The sequence below is a fragment of the Excalfactoria chinensis genome, chromosome 5, assembly GCF_039878825.1.
Source record: "Excalfactoria chinensis isolate bCotChi1 chromosome 5, bCotChi1.hap2, whole genome shotgun sequence".
Lineage (NCBI taxonomy): Eukaryota > Metazoa > Chordata > Aves > Galliformes > Phasianidae > Excalfactoria > Excalfactoria chinensis.
In genome coordinates, this window is record NC_092829.1 from 57,067,575 (window position 1) to 57,084,856 (window position 17,282).

A 17,282-nucleotide genomic window follows, 5' to 3' on the forward strand; every position below is an offset into this window, starting at 1 on the left:
GAAAGCCCATTTTGAAAATGAGCTGCAAGGTAAGCTCCTTCTCTACTCCAAGCATGAACTCTGGTTTGTACAAAACATGCTAAGAAATCTTTAATGATGGGGAGACTATGGCTTTCTTTTTAAGGATTCTGAATGAGGAAAGCTTGCTAGTTACAATAGGCAGTATTTCCTGTTGCAACATCCATGCTAATAATAAGCTGAAAGAGAAAGAAGACTTATTTCTCTGCATTCACCCTCTAGACAAGTTATCTCACTTCCTCTTTGCATCAACCACCCAGTCTTCACAAGTGTTTCATTAGAAATACGTTAGGCAGAGCACATCAGTCATCTTCTACTTTGCACAACGGGACTATCACTTACCAGGCCCAAAACTGTTATAGGGCAGCTCGGCATCTGAATCATGTTTTCTAGGCTGAAATGTCACAAGCAGACGCCCATAGAGGCCAGTTCTCTGGTTGGCAGCTTGAAGTTTTAGTAAGCAGACGCCTCTGCGCTGCAGTTCCTTTAGGGAGACGCTTTCCTGCCATGCTCTGGAAAGCACAAACAGACACGAAAACCATTGGCTAGAGTGAAATAAACCCAACGCTGGGGAGAAGCCTACACAGTATGGAGTATGTCAGCGTTTATTTATGTATATTTCTTCTGTCTGGGTGCAAAAAAGAAGACACTGCCCAAGTCATGAGCCAGCAGAGCACAATCCGAGTTTTCTCCTATCGTAAGCTCTTAAAAGGAAGGTTTGCTGCTTCACGTGTGAAGATTTCTGCTAATCTCCAACCAATACACAGCAAAACAGAGATATGTGCAGGCTATGGAGGCCAAGGGGGGCCCCAAGTGAGGTCAGAGCCCATGAGTGACTGAATCGGATAGGGGCGAGATGGCCCCATAGCAGTGAGCCCCATAGCTGACAGCAAGCCTCATAGGAGCGCTGCTACAGGGTTCCTATGGGGCCTCGGTCCTAAAACAGGTTGCTGCAAGGTTTCTATAGGGCCTTAGAGCTACCTTCTCTCGGCGATCTCAGCTTCCCGCTCCTCCCTCAGCAGCTCCAGCTGTCGCTCAGCCGCCTCCGCCGCCATTTTGGCTCCGCGGGCACTTCCGCTTCCGGGTCGAAGGGGGTGCTGTCATGGCGGCGCTGGCAGTAGCCAGGCGGCGAGCGGCAGGTGAGGGATGGCCGAGTGAGAATGGACGATCTTTTAGCTCCGGCTTCTTGTACGGACTGTGAGAAACGTGAGGGGAAGCGAGCGTGAAAATGAAGGATGGGGTTCGTTTCTGTGACTGTATGAGGGGGAGGGTCTGCCGTGAGGAGCTATGTGTGTGAGGAGCAGTGAAGGGTCTGGAGCGTAAGTCTTATGGAGAGTGGCTGAGGGAACTGAGATTGTTTCCTGTGGAGAAGAGGAGGCTCTGGGGAGACCTTCTGCCTCTTTACAACTCTCTGGCAGGAGGCTGTGGTGAGGTAGGAGTCGCTCATCTCCCATATAACAGCAATAGGATGAGAAGTGGTGGCCTCAAGTTGCACCAGGGGAGCTTCAGGTGTTCAAGAGCCATGGAGATGTCACGCTGAGGGATGGATGTGGTTAGTGGTGTGGTGGTGATGGGTTGATAACCGTCAGCCCATTGATCTTGGAGGTCCTTTCCAACCTTTATGATTCTATGGTCGTGTACCTTCTTTGGCTTTCCTTGTTGCAGTGAAACCTGAACAAGTATTTCATAGGCAGAAAACAGGACCAGCACCAGTGGACCAGTGACGTTTCCTTCAGCATCACAGTACTATTGCCTCACCCAGGGACTAAGAGTCCAACTGTTGCTGCTTGGTTTTAATACTTTCTCACTCTCTTCTTTTTAGCTTTCTTGTTTTCACCTGTGGTTCGGCTCCAGAGCTCCCAGAGCACCTCTCTACAGGAAGGGTAATGTCCAATTGACTCTCTGCTTTCATTTTTCCCCCTTGAAATGCTGACCTACCAGCGGGTGTGTGGGAGGAAGATGGAGCCAGGTGCCTCTTTCTGGAAGAGAGACTTACTGGATCCCGTTGTCTGTTACTTCTTAAGAAGTTCTAGACACTCTGCCTCCACTTTGTCACCTGTGCTAGAAGGGCACTTCCATTAACTTATGAAGCTGAATAAAGAGATTATTAAACCTTTCACTGAGCAAAGGGCTGCAGTGTGATTCAGTCCATAGCAAACAGCAGAGAAGCTGCTCAGCTGTTGCTTGTCTTTCTAGGTATAGGTGAGGTTTATTTCCCAGCTGGACTTGCTGTTTTCTGATTAAATACTGATTTTGAGCTGCGGTTTTTATAAGATGTAATTAAGAGGCCAGTTGCTAGAGGACACCAATCCAAAAACCTTCAGGCTTTGATAACTTCAGCACTTTTAGAAATGCTTGTTTATGTCTTCATTTTGGTTTCTCTGCTGAGATTTAGTACAGAAATACCTGTGTAGAGCTGCAGGCTGTGCTGCTTCATGCTTTAACCAGAAGGGGACACTGCAGAGATAAGGAAGTCCTATAAGCAGCATCTGGGGGAAATAACGAGATTCATTCCTGTTTCCTCTGTGCTGAGAAAGGATTCAAGGAGTAGTCTCTTCTGTGTGTGGGAACACAGTTTGGATCTCAGCCTCCACGGCACAGCACACAGCATTGTTATTAAACCCTACAACAAGCCCACAAAGCCTTGGTGCTAGCAATTACTTTGAGTTTCTGTTGATATAAGCTCTTTAAGGGGCTTTTGTGGCAATACAAAACCAATCAAACACAGTGTTAATGTTGCCTTATTTCTCTAGCATCTAACATTATTTTCCTGAATGTTCTGTGCAGTTTGTGCATCCTGAGTTATGGAAACGCCCAGAAAATTCTGACCTTTCCATTGTTTTATAGATGGTATTTAGTGAGCAAAAACCTCTTTCTTCAAATTTCAGAAACCAGTATCGTTCCAATAATCTCATTGAGAACCAGAGTAAATCTACCTCCCTTTTACTAAATCTTTGCTTATTAAGGAACTGTTAGCTGCTGTAATCTGCTGCCCTTCAGCCATGTGTCCTGCTCTGACTGAAGGCATTTGGCACCTCCCTGGATAATCTCTAAAAGCATTTGTGAGACCTGTGCCTTCTATTCCCTGCCTCCTGGAGGGTGTACTGTAGTTGTGATGAAAACACTGCAGTGGTGTCCTTGGTTAGAGTGGCACTTTTCTCTCCAGTGTTTCTTTGGGAACAAATCAATAGTTTTCTGTAACTGGCTCTAATGCAGAACAGTAAACAGTTGCCTCTGGTTCTCCTTGCCTCTCCTTGTCCAGGAGGTCTTGAAAGATAGCTAATTACAAGCAAGTGCTATTTGCATTTTTACTGCTCCAACTCATGCTGTGATCTGCACGTAGCATTTCATTTTTGAATTAACACGCAGTGGAATATTAGAGCAGAGTTAATTGTTGTTCAGCTCTGATGTTTTTAGCAGGGCTCTCATGATCTCATGCCGTCTGCACTGCTGTCAATAAGAGCAGCATACACATGTAGGAACCTGCAGTACTGGTTGTATGAGGCTTGAGGTAGTAAAGAATCAGTTCAGTTTTCAGGCAGAGCTTCCCTCCCAGTGATATTCCTGAGAAAAGCAGAGAGACTTCACTGTAACAGGTAATGAGAATGTGTTTCTGGCTGATAGCTAAATACTCCTGGCTGCTTTTGGTCTTCTGTGTCAATGCCATCGCCTACTTGCGTTTGAACCCCCAGTTTATTCACTAAAATGAAAGCCTTGTCACAACCGCGGACCATTTTAGTAAGTAACAGAGCAAAATTTAGGTGGAGCAAGTAGAGCAGTTTTCAAGTAACTTGCTGGAGGCAGTTTGGGCTTATCCCATGGTCTCTTAAGGATCCTAAAAGGGAAATGCTCAGGACTCTCCCAGGATGATCCCCAGTAAGGATTGCAGGGACAGATGAGAAGTCTCAAAACGGAGAGGCTCTTGTCTCTACGATGTTGTTACAGAGTATTTGGAAAAGAAAAGCTATTAAAGCAATTTTGTATCACAGCAGTGAAAGCTACCTGTTAAGATGAACAAGGATTTAATTGGCACCCTTTAGAAAAATAAGTTGAGGAATGATGCTTGTTTTGGCTGGCTGGATGTGAGATAGTGCATGCTTCTGCTCCTTTTTGTGAGCCACTTGAATGAAGACAGGTGTAGGTCTAAGAGATCTCTCCTAGTCCCTCCACAGCATGGTATAAGATGTAGACAAGACCTGGTAATGACACTGAGCATTTGGGCTGAATGCTTGTATTGTAACATGCTGAATTGCACCTTGGATGAGAGAAGCTGTTTTTACTGACATTCAGGTTTTGCAGCTGGAAGTGACAAAGGGAGAGCAGCCTCGTAACTCTCCTGTAAATAACCCAACTGTGGTCTTAGGACCCTCTCAAAACTATTTCACAGAGAAGAGCATTACAAGTAGGGAATAAAAGGATGTGTTAGTCATTCGTATGTAGTGCTTGAGGCTGATTTAAGGATGCTCCTTAGTGCTTTCTCACAGTCAAAGGCAAGCTGCTGCCTCCTGGATGCTCCCTGCTACTGGATAATTGCAGGGCTTTGTGCTGGTACTGAAGTGGGCTGAGGAACATTGTGTGTTCAGTCTCTCAGCTATAGCGGTGATAACTTGGATCATAGAATTGTTTAAGTTGGAAGGGACCATTAGAGGCCATCTGGTCCAACTCCCCTGCAATGAACAGGGACACAAGACAGCTAGATCAGGCTGCTCAGAGCTCCATCCGGCCTGACATTGTGTGTCTTCAAGGACAGGGCATCCACCACTCTAGGCAACTTGTTCCAGCGTTTCATTACCCTTAGTGTTAAAAAGCCTTCTTCCTTGCATCCAGTCGAGATGGAAGTTTGAATCTATTTCCACTTGTCCTGTTACAAAAGACCCTGCTAAAGAGTCTGTCCCCTTCTTTCTTATACTCCCCCCCCCCCATCCCCCTTAGATACTGAAAAGATGCTTTCAGATCTCCCTGGATCCTTCACTTCTTCAGGTTGAACAGCTATTTCAGCCTGTCCTCACAGGGGAGGTGTTCCATCATTTTAGTGGTCCTCCTCTACATCCTCTAGCAAGTCCATGTCTCTCCTGCACTGAGGACTTCACATCTGGATGCAATACTCCAAGTGAGGTCTCACCACTGCAGAGCAGAGGGGCAGGATCACCTCACTTGCCCTGCTGGCTGTGCTTCTTTTGATGTGGCCCAGGGTATAGTTGGTTTTGTGAGCTGTGAGGGCACATTGCTGCCTCATGTCTAGCTGCCATCCACCAGTACCCTCAAGCTCTTTTCAGCAGGGCTGTGCTACATCCTTACATCTTCCAGCTTCTATTGACACTGAAGATTGCCATGACCAAGTTGCAGACCTTGTACTTGACACTGTTGAACCTCATGAGGTTCACCTGAGCCCACTGCTCAGCCTGTCTAGGTCTCTCTGAATGGCATCCCATCCCTCTGGTGTGCTGACTGCACTCCACAGCTCAGCATCATCCACAAACTTGCTGAGGGCACACTTGATCCCATTGTTAATGAAGGTGTTAAAAAGATCACTGGTTCCAGTACTGGCCAAAAGGATTGTCACCAATCTCCGTGTGGATGTGGAGCCACTGATCACCACTCTCTGGGTACAGTCTCACAACCAGTTCCTCTTCCATTTAACAGTTTGCCCATCAAATCCATATCTTTCTGATTTGTAGCAAAGGGTGTTGTGGGGGTCTGTGTCAAAGGGTATATTCCTTGGAAAAGCTTATCAAGAGACTTTTGTCTAAAACTCATATGCAAGCAAGGCTTTGGGTATGTCTGCTCATCCTGGAGCTTGTGGCAATATTGCAGTCAGTAGAAACAAGGTGGTGGGAAGTAGCTGGTGATCACTGGGCTTGATCATCACTAACACATCTAGCTGCAGATCATCAGGGACAAGCTGCAACCTAGCTTAGCCAAATTTTATGTTAATTCTGTTGGTTTCTTTGTGATCACTTTTATTGTTTCAATCTATTTCAGTTAACATTCTGAAGTGGTAAGTGAGGGGAAAAAAAATCATTTTCCCTTATGTTATGATAGGAAGGGTGTAAAACAAACCAAGCGCTGTTTATTCTGTTTACTTAAAGCTTACAGCACTTCATGGTGGACCTAAATGACATTGGGTCCTGGGAGCAGTGACTGTGTTTGGCAGAGCTTTTGCAGATTGAGCTCAGAAATGAAACCAAATATTTGTGTTTTTTGCATCTTTTGGTGAGATCTGTTTGTTACATGTGGATCTTCATTATTAACCTTATCATTCACAGGATTGCTGCTAAAACATCTCTGACTTCACCCCCATGGCCTGAAGTGAAATTGCCAGATCCAGTGGAAGAAGCAAAGCACCATGCAGGTAAAGGTGTCAAATCTCCAAGTGAAGCTTAACACTCTAATGTTGTCATTGGTGGCTTGATTGAGTTTATGTCCTTGTTTTCAGTGATTCAGGCTTTTTATTCTTTCCTGTTAGTGTCACCGGACTCATGCTCTGGGTGCTTGTATTAGAGATTTGGGTAGATTATATGAAGTCCCTTTGTTTGTGACAGCCTGACGGGTCATACCTCTCTCCAAGGACTCTTATATGATGGCATGTGTTGCTACCTAAAGTGTGGCTTTTCAACCAGAGGGAATAACTTTTCTTTTGGTGGATAAAGCAAAATGCTAAAGCCAGCACAAGCAGTTGGAGAGTGGGCACATCATAGGGCTGATACTTCTTAGTGGATGATACAGAATGCTAGAGCCAGCATAAACAGTTGGACAGTAGTCACATGACAGAAATGTGGCATAAGGCAGTGAGCAGATGGGTAGCAACACAGTGTTAGAAAATGCATGCTTGTCCCTGTGTCTAGTCTGGATCACTGAACATGGGCACTAGTCCTCTTGGAAGGAGCCCACGGATCAGCCAGGAGTCAGCCTCACAAGTCAGCACGTGAAGTGCAGGTTGCTGTTCAACACGGCTACCAGACACAGGTTCCCCCTGGCTGGTAGAGATGTGGAAATGAAATACAGAGAAGGCAATACGTATCTAGCCTTATCTTGTCCATAAGGGTCTGTTGTCATCCAGGCCCTGCTAGAGATGGTAGAAGAGAAGCCAACGCAGGTACAAGATGTTTCTCAGAACAGTAACAAGCCATAGTGGGTGAATTTCTTTTACAGTTCCTGTGGTGGTGAGCAGTTTGCAGTCATCTGCTTCATTCAATGAATGAGCTCCTGTGTTTATTAACAGACTGTCTTACTGTCTTGTTGCATTAGCTTCTAGGACATCAGTGAAAGGTACCTGAAAGGTCATTCCTGAAGGCTGTAGTCTGGAGAGGCCCGAGAAGTGAAGGAGAGAGGAGATCCACAAGAAAACAGTGGAAAGAGAAGCGGAGCTTTGCCTGTGTTTTTGCAGATAGTTTCCCATAGCATAACAAAAACGTGGTAATAACTGTGTGAGTGGTGTGCCTTGGAGAGAGTTTCTTCTTCCAAGTCTCCTCTCTGACTGCTTTTTTTAACCCACTTTTCATTTCCTCTGCACATCTGGGATTGCTCAAGTGACAGATGAGTGTTCTGTCCCAGAGCATGATTTGACCCAGTAGTGAACCATAAATTGCTTCATTTGATTTGCTGACGCCCTGGGGTGAATAAGGTCCCATGTTCTTCGGACTCCTTCACATGGGATCCTTGGGGTTGTTGTGATTTCCGTGCCTTGTAACCTCCTACTGTTTATGAGCTCGCATCACTATCTCCTGGCTGTGCTTATCCAAAGCAAACAGCAACTAGAGCATTTGAATTCTGCCTGATATTCTCCCGCTGTCTGTGGAAACAGATATTTTAGGAACCATCATTCCACATGATGCTGAGATTCAAGCTGTCCTAACAGTCAGATGGTAGTATCCATTGATGTTTCCTGTCATTAGAGATGTTTGGAAGAGCAAGCAATAACTTCAGAGTCCGTTTATGTTGAAGAACAGGTATCTTCTTCTGATATAAAGAGATGAAGTCGTGTGGCTAGAAAGTTGAAATTTGGTGAGGAAGTAGCCCTTGTTAGAACATGACATGTTTGTTTGGTTTTTACCAAGGTCAGTGTTTTGAAACATTGGTTTTAAGGTGCTGAGCACAGTGCTACTGAAATACATGTGTCAGCAGTTTAGAGCTGAAAGAAATTTGTTGTATCCCATTGTGCGCTGGGGTTTGTAACAAAGAGAAAGCTGTCATACCTTGTGGGCTTTTGGTAGTGGAGCGCTCTCAATCAGATGAAGAGTATGCAGAGGACTTTTCTCCTGGGATGGCAATTCCAGCAACACAGAAGCACAGCTCATAGTTTTAGTGAGAATTGCACAGACTACTGTCTTGTAAAACCATTTCTCTTCTAACCTCTGCCTATAATAGTTTGTTGGTTTGAAACTTGGACACTTTCGGAGTGTTCCTGTAAGGGTTGGACTTGGTTTGGTTGTGAGTTCTTGTCTATCTCAAATGGTTATTATACTTTGTTTACATTCCAAGAGAAGAAAAATGATTGGGCCACTTGTGAGGACAATGAAGAAAGTTTGTTTTTCCAGTTATAGCAAAGTTGCTCTTTTTCTGAACAGCTTGAGACGGTGGAAAGCTGCTATTTGCCAGGGGAATAGCACTCATTAAAAAGGACCTTTTGATGTTCTTGTAAAACTTAACTTTGGCTTCACTGCACAGGAAGTTGATTACAGAAATCTGAGTTATGTGCGTGTGCTGCACAGGAGCACATGTCCCTGGAATCTGTACTGCTCCTGGCACCTTGCTCTGGTTGCATGCATGTATAGGAAGAGCTTTTTTGGAAGCCTCTCCAGCTTTCGTTGCAGGTTCTCTGTTAGCAGACTGAAGTCCTTCTTGTGTACTTTGTAGAACTCCTCTTGATGTTCCTGGTTGCTTTACAAAGTATTTAATGTCCTGGCCTTTCCATGCATTACTTGGAAACTGAGAAGAGCTCCGTTCCAGATGTGTAGACAATCACTCTCTTCTGGAATGCTTTGTGTTTGAGTACAGTGCGTTTTAGGATGCCCGAGAAAGAGACTGAGAAATCAACTGCTTGGGATTAACTGCACAATGTATTTATAGGTATCTGCTTGCGTGCTTAATGTGCGTAGGTTTTTACAGCAACCAGAAGGCAGAAAGATTTGTGAAAAGGTGACTCATGCCCTGTAGGAAACAGCATTGCTCTTATCATAAATTGTTAAGGTTGGAAAAGACCTTCAAGATCATCTAGTCCAACTGCCCACCTACCATCAATATTACCCCTTAAACGATGTCCTTAAGTACACATCTACACCCTTCTTGATCCTCTTGAGTCTTGCTCACCCACCTAAACTGTTACCCTGTGGGAATCTTTAATCCCATAGGGTAACAGTTTAGGTGGGTGAGCAGCGTGGCTGAGTTAATTCTGATCAACTCCTCACGCTTTGTTGAGTTTTCTGCTCTGACTTCTTCTCTGCTCTTTGCCAACAGAAGTGGTGCAAAAGGTGAATGAGATGATTGCAACAGGGCAGTATGGGAGGCTCTTTGCTGTGGTCCACTTTGCCAGCAAACAGTACAAAATAACCAGCGAAGACTTAATTATGATGGACAACGTGCTGCAGGCTGAATGTGGAGACCGAATCCGGATGGAAAAGGTAACACACCTTGTCCACAGTGTCTGTGATCCCCATGCTGTTTCTGCTGCAAACGTTTCCTGAAGCAAAATTCATAACCAGTTGTTGATAAGTCTTGAAGAGCTCCTGTTGAATCTCCCATTCTTATTTTCAGCCTTTTTTTTGGGGGTGGGGGGGCATTAGTCTTATTCCAATCTGAGCTGTGCTGTTAGTGATAACATTAATGTTATTTCTCTTGAACGTGGTTGGAATGAGTTGCAACAAGGCTCTGTTAGAAGACAGCTTTCTGTTGTAGTAACTTCATCCAAAAGAAGAGAATTACAGTTGTTGTTTTCAGAGACAACAGTGAAAGAAAGACCGTGTTTACCTTGAGACTGCTACACCCAAAACACTGACAGTACTCCCAGAGGAGCTGTCACTGCTCAGAGCTTTCCAAGATCCCTATCATGCTGAGTATGCTGGGTGGAGAGAGAGGGATGCTACATGTAGGGGAGAATTGCCAAGATGCAATTCAACATATTTATCCTTAAGTCCTTAACTAGCAGGAACTTGTAGAGACTCATTAATTAAAATTACAAATGAAAGACTCTGAAGTAGGATTTTGTTGGGTTAATATTGAGTTGTTAGAACTAAGCAAGCGGTTAAGGAGAGAAGGGCAATTCTAATAGTCCTGAAAGTCCTGAAATTGCTCTGAGAGTCCTGCTTAGAGGCAGCTTCTTGAGAAGAGAGACCTGCATAGAGCAGGCAGACAGGAGAAGGAGAACAGAGAATGTGAGAATGAAGAGGGTCAAGAGCTTGCCTAACCACCAGAACCCAACACCACCATAAACCAACACCACTCCTGTAGGAATTTTACTGCAAAATATCTTGTTAAAGGAAAAAGTGGAAAACCTAACATCCATTTCTGTGTTGCTTTTAAACTGCTGCCATACGGTTAGTATGGAAGGAGGCAACCTGTATGAAATGCTGTCTCTTCTCATGAGAACTTCTCTATTATTTCTCCTGCTTCTCGGATGGGAGGGTGATTGAAATGCCCTGAAACGAAAGGGTTTCTCTCTGTGGTGGTGAACTGACCCCAGCTATTCATTTCTTTATTGGTTCGTCTTGAGGCTTCAGGGAGGACAATGATTAGTTTCTGTAGAGCGTATGTTGCAATTGCTGTAAAACCCAATGATTTTAGGAGCTGCCACTCATTCAGCACCCACGCAAAAGCGTATTCTTCTTCCCTGTATTGCTTTTTGTATCTTTTACAGCTGTTGGTGAGCCAGAACAGGAAAGTTCAGTGTGTTCTGATCAGTGTGAAAGATACTTCTGGAAGTCTGTCTGTTTTATGAATCCATTTCTTGCCTGTGAGTTGCCATTCTCCACTCTAGTAACAGTGCCAGGTTTGAAACATGCAAAGGCCCATTTTTAAGCAGTTTGGCTCCTTTATGGTGGCTACAGAATTTGGAAAAATATTGCTCGTGTTTCTGCTGGCATGATGAACCACTGATATGTCTGATTATTTTCATAGGTTTTGCTGGTTGGTGCTGATGATTTCACGCTGATTGGAAGACCGCTCCTGGGGTAAGAGATCTCATTCAAGTATTATCCTGTAACCTAAAGAGAAAGTTGAATTTGTCAGTGCCATCTCTTTTCCCATCCCTAAGGCTTCTGAGGAAAAAAAATCACTAATAAGACAAACTTGTCAGCCTTGGCTGGCACTTAACTACTGTTACCATAGGGCCACGATAGAGCACAGTACTTGTTCCTAAGGTCATTGTAGGATATTAACCTTTCTTGGCTTGGCTCTGTTTTCTGCATGTATAAGACTTGCACAAACTAGCAGTAAATCTTGCTCTTCAGCATCTTTACTCCCTAACCATAATTGCAGTGATAGCCATCTTAAAATAACCCAGAAATCCATGCCTGTCCCTTAGTGCCTTAATTTGAGTTTTTTTTGTTTTTGTTTTTTGTTTTTTTTTTTTTTTTTTTTTTTCTTTTAAACCTGTTTTCTTTTACCCATGATTTAACCCAGCAGGTCTTAATCTTAAATTAAGAGTTCAAAGTTTTGCCTTGCTAGTTACATGCCTCCAACTGTCATGGCACCAGCTCTGTCTTAGAGCTGCCAGAATTGCTATGCAAGTGGCCAGAACACCTGGTTTGTCAGCATTTTTTTTACCAAAAGGAAGTGGTGTGTGGACTCAGTATTGCTGGTTGAGCTCTTAGCGTTGGCCGGAAGCAAAGTCATCAGCTCTATGTAGCTTTCCCCAGAGGTTCTAGTGGTAAAGTGCAAATCAAAATAATGTGGCTTGGAAGTGCTTTAAGAATCTGGAAGCCCTGGCTATAGACTGGCTGCAGACTGAGTTGCATGTTTAATTGTTGGCTAGAAATGCAGCAGCTTTGGCAGAGGACAGCCAGATAAGAAGTAACTTGTAGGTCTTGATGCCTTGCAGATCAGGTTAGAAACACCAAGTATTTTCAGATCTTTTTGGCATTTGAATGCTTTCTGCAGTACCAGGAGGATGTCTGTATTCCAGAGTTATAAATAATGTGCTTCCACAGTTGATAATGTGATTTCTGCCACGGGTTTCTAGTGTTTGATAGGATTATGAGGGCTGACAGCCTTTATAGCGCTTCTGTAAAGAGATATGAAATGGCAGATCTTCAGGAGCCTTTGAATTATTGCCAGATATCATTAAACTTGTTGAAGATCTTTAGAAAGTGGAAATACCATTACTAGGACTAGAAACGTAATCTTGCAGATAGTTGAATAATAGAACCATAGAATATCCCAAGTTGGAAGGGACCCATAAGGATCACTGATTCCAGCTCCTAGACACGTTCTGCAAATGGGGGTGTGTCATGCCAGGCAGGTTAGGAGCACCATCCTTCACCTGGCTTTCTTAACTAGCGACACTGAAGTACTGTGCTTGGCATGTGCCCTAAATGCCCTACAGCAGGAAGAAAAGCAGCTATTTGATTCCTGCGAGTGCTCTAAGTCTGCAGAAGGCACTGTCAGTTGCAGAGCAAACTGCGCACTGAACTCTAGTAGTTTTGGCAGAGGAGGATCACTGGGAGGAGAAGGCAGAGTAGAGGGATGGTAGAGGGATGCCATCCTCCCTCTGAGATGTAGGGAACCTTTCCAGGTTCCCAGCTCTCCGTACTCCACATGTCACAGGCAGTGCAGACTTCAGTTCTTTCTCATAGTTCCCAGTTGTGTCTAAACCACAAACATTTTGGAGGGGAGATAAGAGCTTGGATGCAAACAAAGGCATTTTTGTTTTTCCTGTTGTTTTAAAAACAAACACATCAGTGAATGCTTGCCTCAGTGTTTGTGTAAGACAGTTCATTACAGCTGCACTCCCTGTTCAGACTTGGAGATGGGTAGGAACTTGTCCTGTTTTGGGCAAATGGTCATGTTATAATTTGCTGTAGCAGATACCTCCCAAGATGACACTTCTCTAAAGCCTTAGAAAAAACAACAGTGCAACAAAGCGTATCTGCGTGGCAGAGGCTATTTTGGGAACTGAGAGCTGGCTTCTACTCTGGGTTTTGTTTTTGTTCAAGTAACTTGCTATCTACTCGATGGGCACAAGGGTGGTATGCAGTTTTACTTCATTTAGCTGTAGAATGTAAAAATTATTGTGCATCTTGAAAGCTGAGATTAGAAGCAAGAGTAGCTTTGCATTTCATTCATCTCATGATTCAATGCCCCTGAGACAATTGTTTGTCTCTACAAAGAGTGCAGCTGATGAGAGTTTTTTCCCTTTAAATGAACCCTGTCTTTCTCCTGCCACTTGACTATTCTTGCAGTGGCTTTAGTAGCAATGAGGAACTGCCTGAAGCTCCTCCTAGACAGCCAGGCTGGGTTCACTTAACCTCTGCAGGGAAAGAGTTCATTGGCTGAAGTTACAGTTATGGTCCTTTGGGGCTGTAGCTTGCCTGGATTGCTTGCACTGCTTACTGACAAAAGCTTTTGATTCAGCTTAAATCTGCTAGGTTTCAGCCTAATTTCTTCTTACTTCCTGCTAAAATCTGATGAAAAGATGTGCTTTTACATCTTTGCTTCCTTTTGCTTTCTGAGAGCAGCAGGCCTGGCTGTCCCATACTCTGGGAAATGTGCGACTCCCCTCCCTCCCCCCCCCTTCTCATTTTTATGGGCATTCCAGTCATACCTAAGACATTCAATAAAGATTTCTTTCTCTTTGGGCTCTATTTTGCTGAGAAATTTTTTGCTTATATGCACTTTACCAGCAAGTTGGTTTCTGCCCTCCTTCAGCTTTCCAGCCAGCAGCTCCTAGTGGTTTTGTCCAACAGAAAGAAGGACTCACTAGGACCTGCTGGCATTGAGCTTTGACTTGCACCTCACCTATTTCTCAACAACACCCTTAGTTTCCTTAAAAGCTTATCAACATCTATAAGTGGTTCATGAAGGGGGATGACTGTTTACAGATATGCCATTGTTTTTCCTGTTGGCTGAATGCTAACCAATGTTTAGGGCAGTGGATGTGGTCCGGCACTGAGTGCTGTATGGCTTGGCTGTGTTGCTGCAAACTATGCCTATTCTGAGAGCAGCATCGAGATTTCAGTGGCTGAGTTGTTTTATCTGGCCTGGCTGCTTTCCAGTTTCCCCGTGTGATCATCATTAGTGAGTTTCTGACATGCCTTTACTGTCCAAGCCTCTGAGAAGTCAGTGGGAGTTTAGATTTCCTTTTGCCTTCAGTGGACAGAAATTAGACCCAGAAAGCAAAGCTCCCTAATTATAGTGGCAAAAACACAGCCAGCCCCTGGAGTGCAGTTCAGCTTTTTGGTTACTTTCCTAGCATCACAGTGCTTACTGTGTATTTCAGTAGTGTTGTCGGTCCTATCGTCGAGCTGAATCTGGATACCATCTTTTAGCTGGGATGTCAGGGTCACCCAGTGGTCTGTTAAAATCTAGATTATTTTATCTCTTTTTTTTTTTTCCTTCCAGGCTAGTCAGTAAATGTAGATGTAGCAGATTTTTCCTCTGACCGTCTTTCTCTCCTTGCTTAAAGATTCAATCGCTGATAGATACTATACCCCAGAGGGTAAATGTTAATATGGATGCTAAACGTCTCAGAGCCTTTGGCCTCTCAGTGACCTTGCTGGAACAGTTGGCTAGATGGGCTTCTCTCCTCTGCCCCTATAAGCACAAAGTCATCTGTAATGAAAATGCTCTTTAAATGTCTTCTGGCAGCAAAGTCAGTGTGCTAATCAGTTTTTAATGGTACTCTGCAGTGATGCTGCATGGAAGAGTGTCTCTTCTGTCACCATCGTGGCTGTTGATTAAAAGTACACTTTCCAAAGCTCTTGTCTGGAGGTGCTTATCCTCTTGTAGAAGGGCCAGTGAACAGACAGGTAGCAGGTCCTCCAGCACATGCTTCGCATCACCTTGTTTTCTAGCTTGGGAATGGATTACTTTGTGGTTTTAGTCATGTGTGAAGGAAATATGGGCCGTGTTCTTCATTTCCATCCCTGGGGAAGGAGAATGTTTAATTGCTGAGAACTTCCTTCCATGTGCAGAAGTGAGATTTAGAAACAATTGGAAGCTTTGAGTGATGTCACTACCCCACCTGAACTCTGTTTGTGGGATAACCTGTATGTGAAATCTCAGTGAGTGTGTGTCCTCTCTTCCAATTTGGGGTAAGCAAGTGGGACAGACCAGGGGGGGTGGTGAGGGGCCAGAAGGTTGCTATGTGGAAGAAGAAATGACTTGCTCCTGTAGCTGATTAGCTACACTTCTGACTAGAAACAGCAGCCAAATCTCTTTCTGGTAAGCTTCTGCCAGAACTTACTCAGATAAGAAAGGTCAGAAGATTTTATTCCAGCTGTCTGGGGTGCTTTAGAGAAGAAAGAAAGACTTCTGTGTTGTCCAGCAGAGCACAGGAGAAGGGACTGTGGTGGGCTTGATCTGTACCATAAGCAAATCTTGTGAACATGGCAGGAGAATTTATCTGAACTGTAATCCTCCGAGCTCCTCCAGGCTTCTCTTACTGCTCCTTCCTTGGCTGTTTCTGATCTCACCCTTCATGTGGCAGAGAAGTACTGCCCTTCGGATTAGTGCTTCACTTGTCTGCTCTACAGACAGCACCTTGAGGCTTTTGGTTTTGCACCACAAAACCAACCACCTGACAGATGTCCTTTCTTCTTCCCTGGCAACCTCATAGTTCATGCGGATCTGGGCTTTTTATAGCAGGATCTGTTACCTTTGTGTTGCTTCTCCCCCCCCCCCCCCCCAAACCTATTCACCAACAGGCAGAGAATGTAAATCATTAACAAGTGGTACTTTTTTTTCCCTGTGTTTTTAAGGAGAGATCTCGTCCGTGTGGAGGCTACTGTGATTGAAAAGACGGTGTCGTGGCAAAAAATCAACATGCGCTTTCGGAAAAAGCGCAATTATCAGAGGAAAAAAAGTAAGATATAAGGAACACAGAGCTTATTTCCCTACTGTTCTGTGGCTGGGATATGGGTATGCCTGAAGGGAGAGGTATCAGAACACCGGTGCCTGGGGAGGGAGATTTGCTCACCATACTCTCAGCACTCCTTAAGGAGCAGCACTTCTTTCCCAGCTTGCTGCCCCAGATGTGTCCACTGTATTCAGAGCAACAACGACTTTATTCTCTCTGTCCAGCACCCTTTGATAAGTAGCTTTGTGAAAAACCTTTCTGGATAAGGAAACGTTCAAGGGCAGAAAACCAGTTTTGGTCTCCTTCCAAAGCTTTGTGTACTGGCTATTACAGATGCTGACAAGCTCCTGCGGCAGTCCTTTTTACTTCCCTTTCTCAGATATGACTGAGAGTGTGGAAAATGATGACTGTTCTTTGCAGAACAGATGCTAAAACCTTAACTAGTATGACACAGTCCCAAAGGAGCTCTGCCTAGACCTCTTGCTCATGCAATACCAATGCCATGTAGCTGTCCTGCAACGTGGCTGCATCTGTCAGCACCCCCCCCCCCCAGACACTGTCATGCCTTGGCTTGCCTTAATGTAGCTCAGCCTTCTGATGGGTATGCAGCAGTTTGTATGCTATTATCTGATCTTGTTGGTTTTTTTTCTCCTCTTTTCATTCTTTTTCAGTTATCACAAACCCACAGACTGTCCTCCGGATAAACACCATAGAAATTTTCCCCTGTTTGTCATGATTGATTGATCAGATATCATGTGGCTTCGGCTTATTGCTTTAGGCAATTACAGAAATAAAAGTGCCTCCGCGTTGTAAAGTTCTGGACTTGTTGCTATTGTGGAAATATATAAGTGGAAATCTATATGTAATTTCTTTTTAAAAAGCAAAATGAAATATTTTTTTGGTTAACTGTTATTTCAGCATTGACAGTGTTGACTTATTCAGAGCCTTAAACAAGCCCAGCTGTGTTGCTAGCTGACAAGCTGTTTCATGCCAACTGTGTCTACCTTTGGCTGCACACTTCTCTTAGAGCTGTTGTTTATCTGTGTCTCAGCTGATAAAAATAACTGGGATTTCACTGGCTGTAGAAGAAGAGGGCCATCAACTCCCCAGTCCCGCAGATGAGGCTCTGAGCAGGAGGGCTGGACCTAAGTGTCCAATTGATTGATTTAAAGAGCCCACTATTTGCGAGTATGTCCTTGCGAGTTTCCCTACCCTGGAACTGTGGGTGCACTTAAGGCTACCAGAGAGGCCTGAA

General features: G+C 44.3%; 2 protein-coding genes across 2 annotated transcripts in view; one reads left to right on the plus strand and one right to left on the minus strand.

The window, feature by feature from the left end:
- Positions 1–1,096, minus strand: part of IGHMBP2 (immunoglobulin mu DNA binding protein 2) — a 30,759-nt gene extending 29,663 nt beyond the window's left edge. Inside the window, exons 1-2 of the mRNA XM_072336926.1 lie at positions 1,000–1,096; positions 361–530 (exon numbers count right to left, since the gene is read on the minus strand). Coding sequence (XP_072193027.1) covers positions 361–530; positions 1,000–1,073 — 244 coding nt within the window. The 5' untranslated portion in view covers positions 1,074–1,096. The remainder of the gene's footprint in view (positions 1–360; positions 531–999) is intronic.
- Positions 1,090–16,939, plus strand: MRPL21 (mitochondrial ribosomal protein L21). The gene is made up of 7 exons (XM_072336933.1): positions 1,090–1,157; positions 1,841–1,901; positions 6,285–6,370; positions 9,475–9,638; positions 11,131–11,183; positions 15,930–16,033; positions 16,699–16,939. The coding sequence occupies exons 1-7, from the start codon at positions 1,121–1,123 to the stop codon at positions 16,761–16,763; spliced, it is 570 nt and encodes a 189-aa protein (XP_072193034.1). The 5' UTR covers positions 1,090–1,120; the 3' UTR covers positions 16,764–16,939.
- The last annotated feature ends 343 nt before the right edge of the window (positions 16,940–17,282 follow it).

Excerpts from the sequence above, each read along its gene's own strand:
- MRPL21 (XM_072336933.1), top strand. The coding sequence starts at position 1,121 with ATGGCGGCGCTGGCAGTAGCCAGGCGGCGAGCGGCAG. Across the intron at positions 1,902-6,284 it reads AGCACCTCTCTACAGGAAGG|GATTGCTGCTAAAACATCTC; the intron begins GTAATGTCCAAT and ends TATCATTCACAG. Across the intron at positions 6,371-9,474 it reads AGAAGCAAAGCACCATGCAG|AAGTGGTGCAAAAGGTGAAT; the intron begins GTAAAGGTGTCA and ends CTTTGCCAACAG.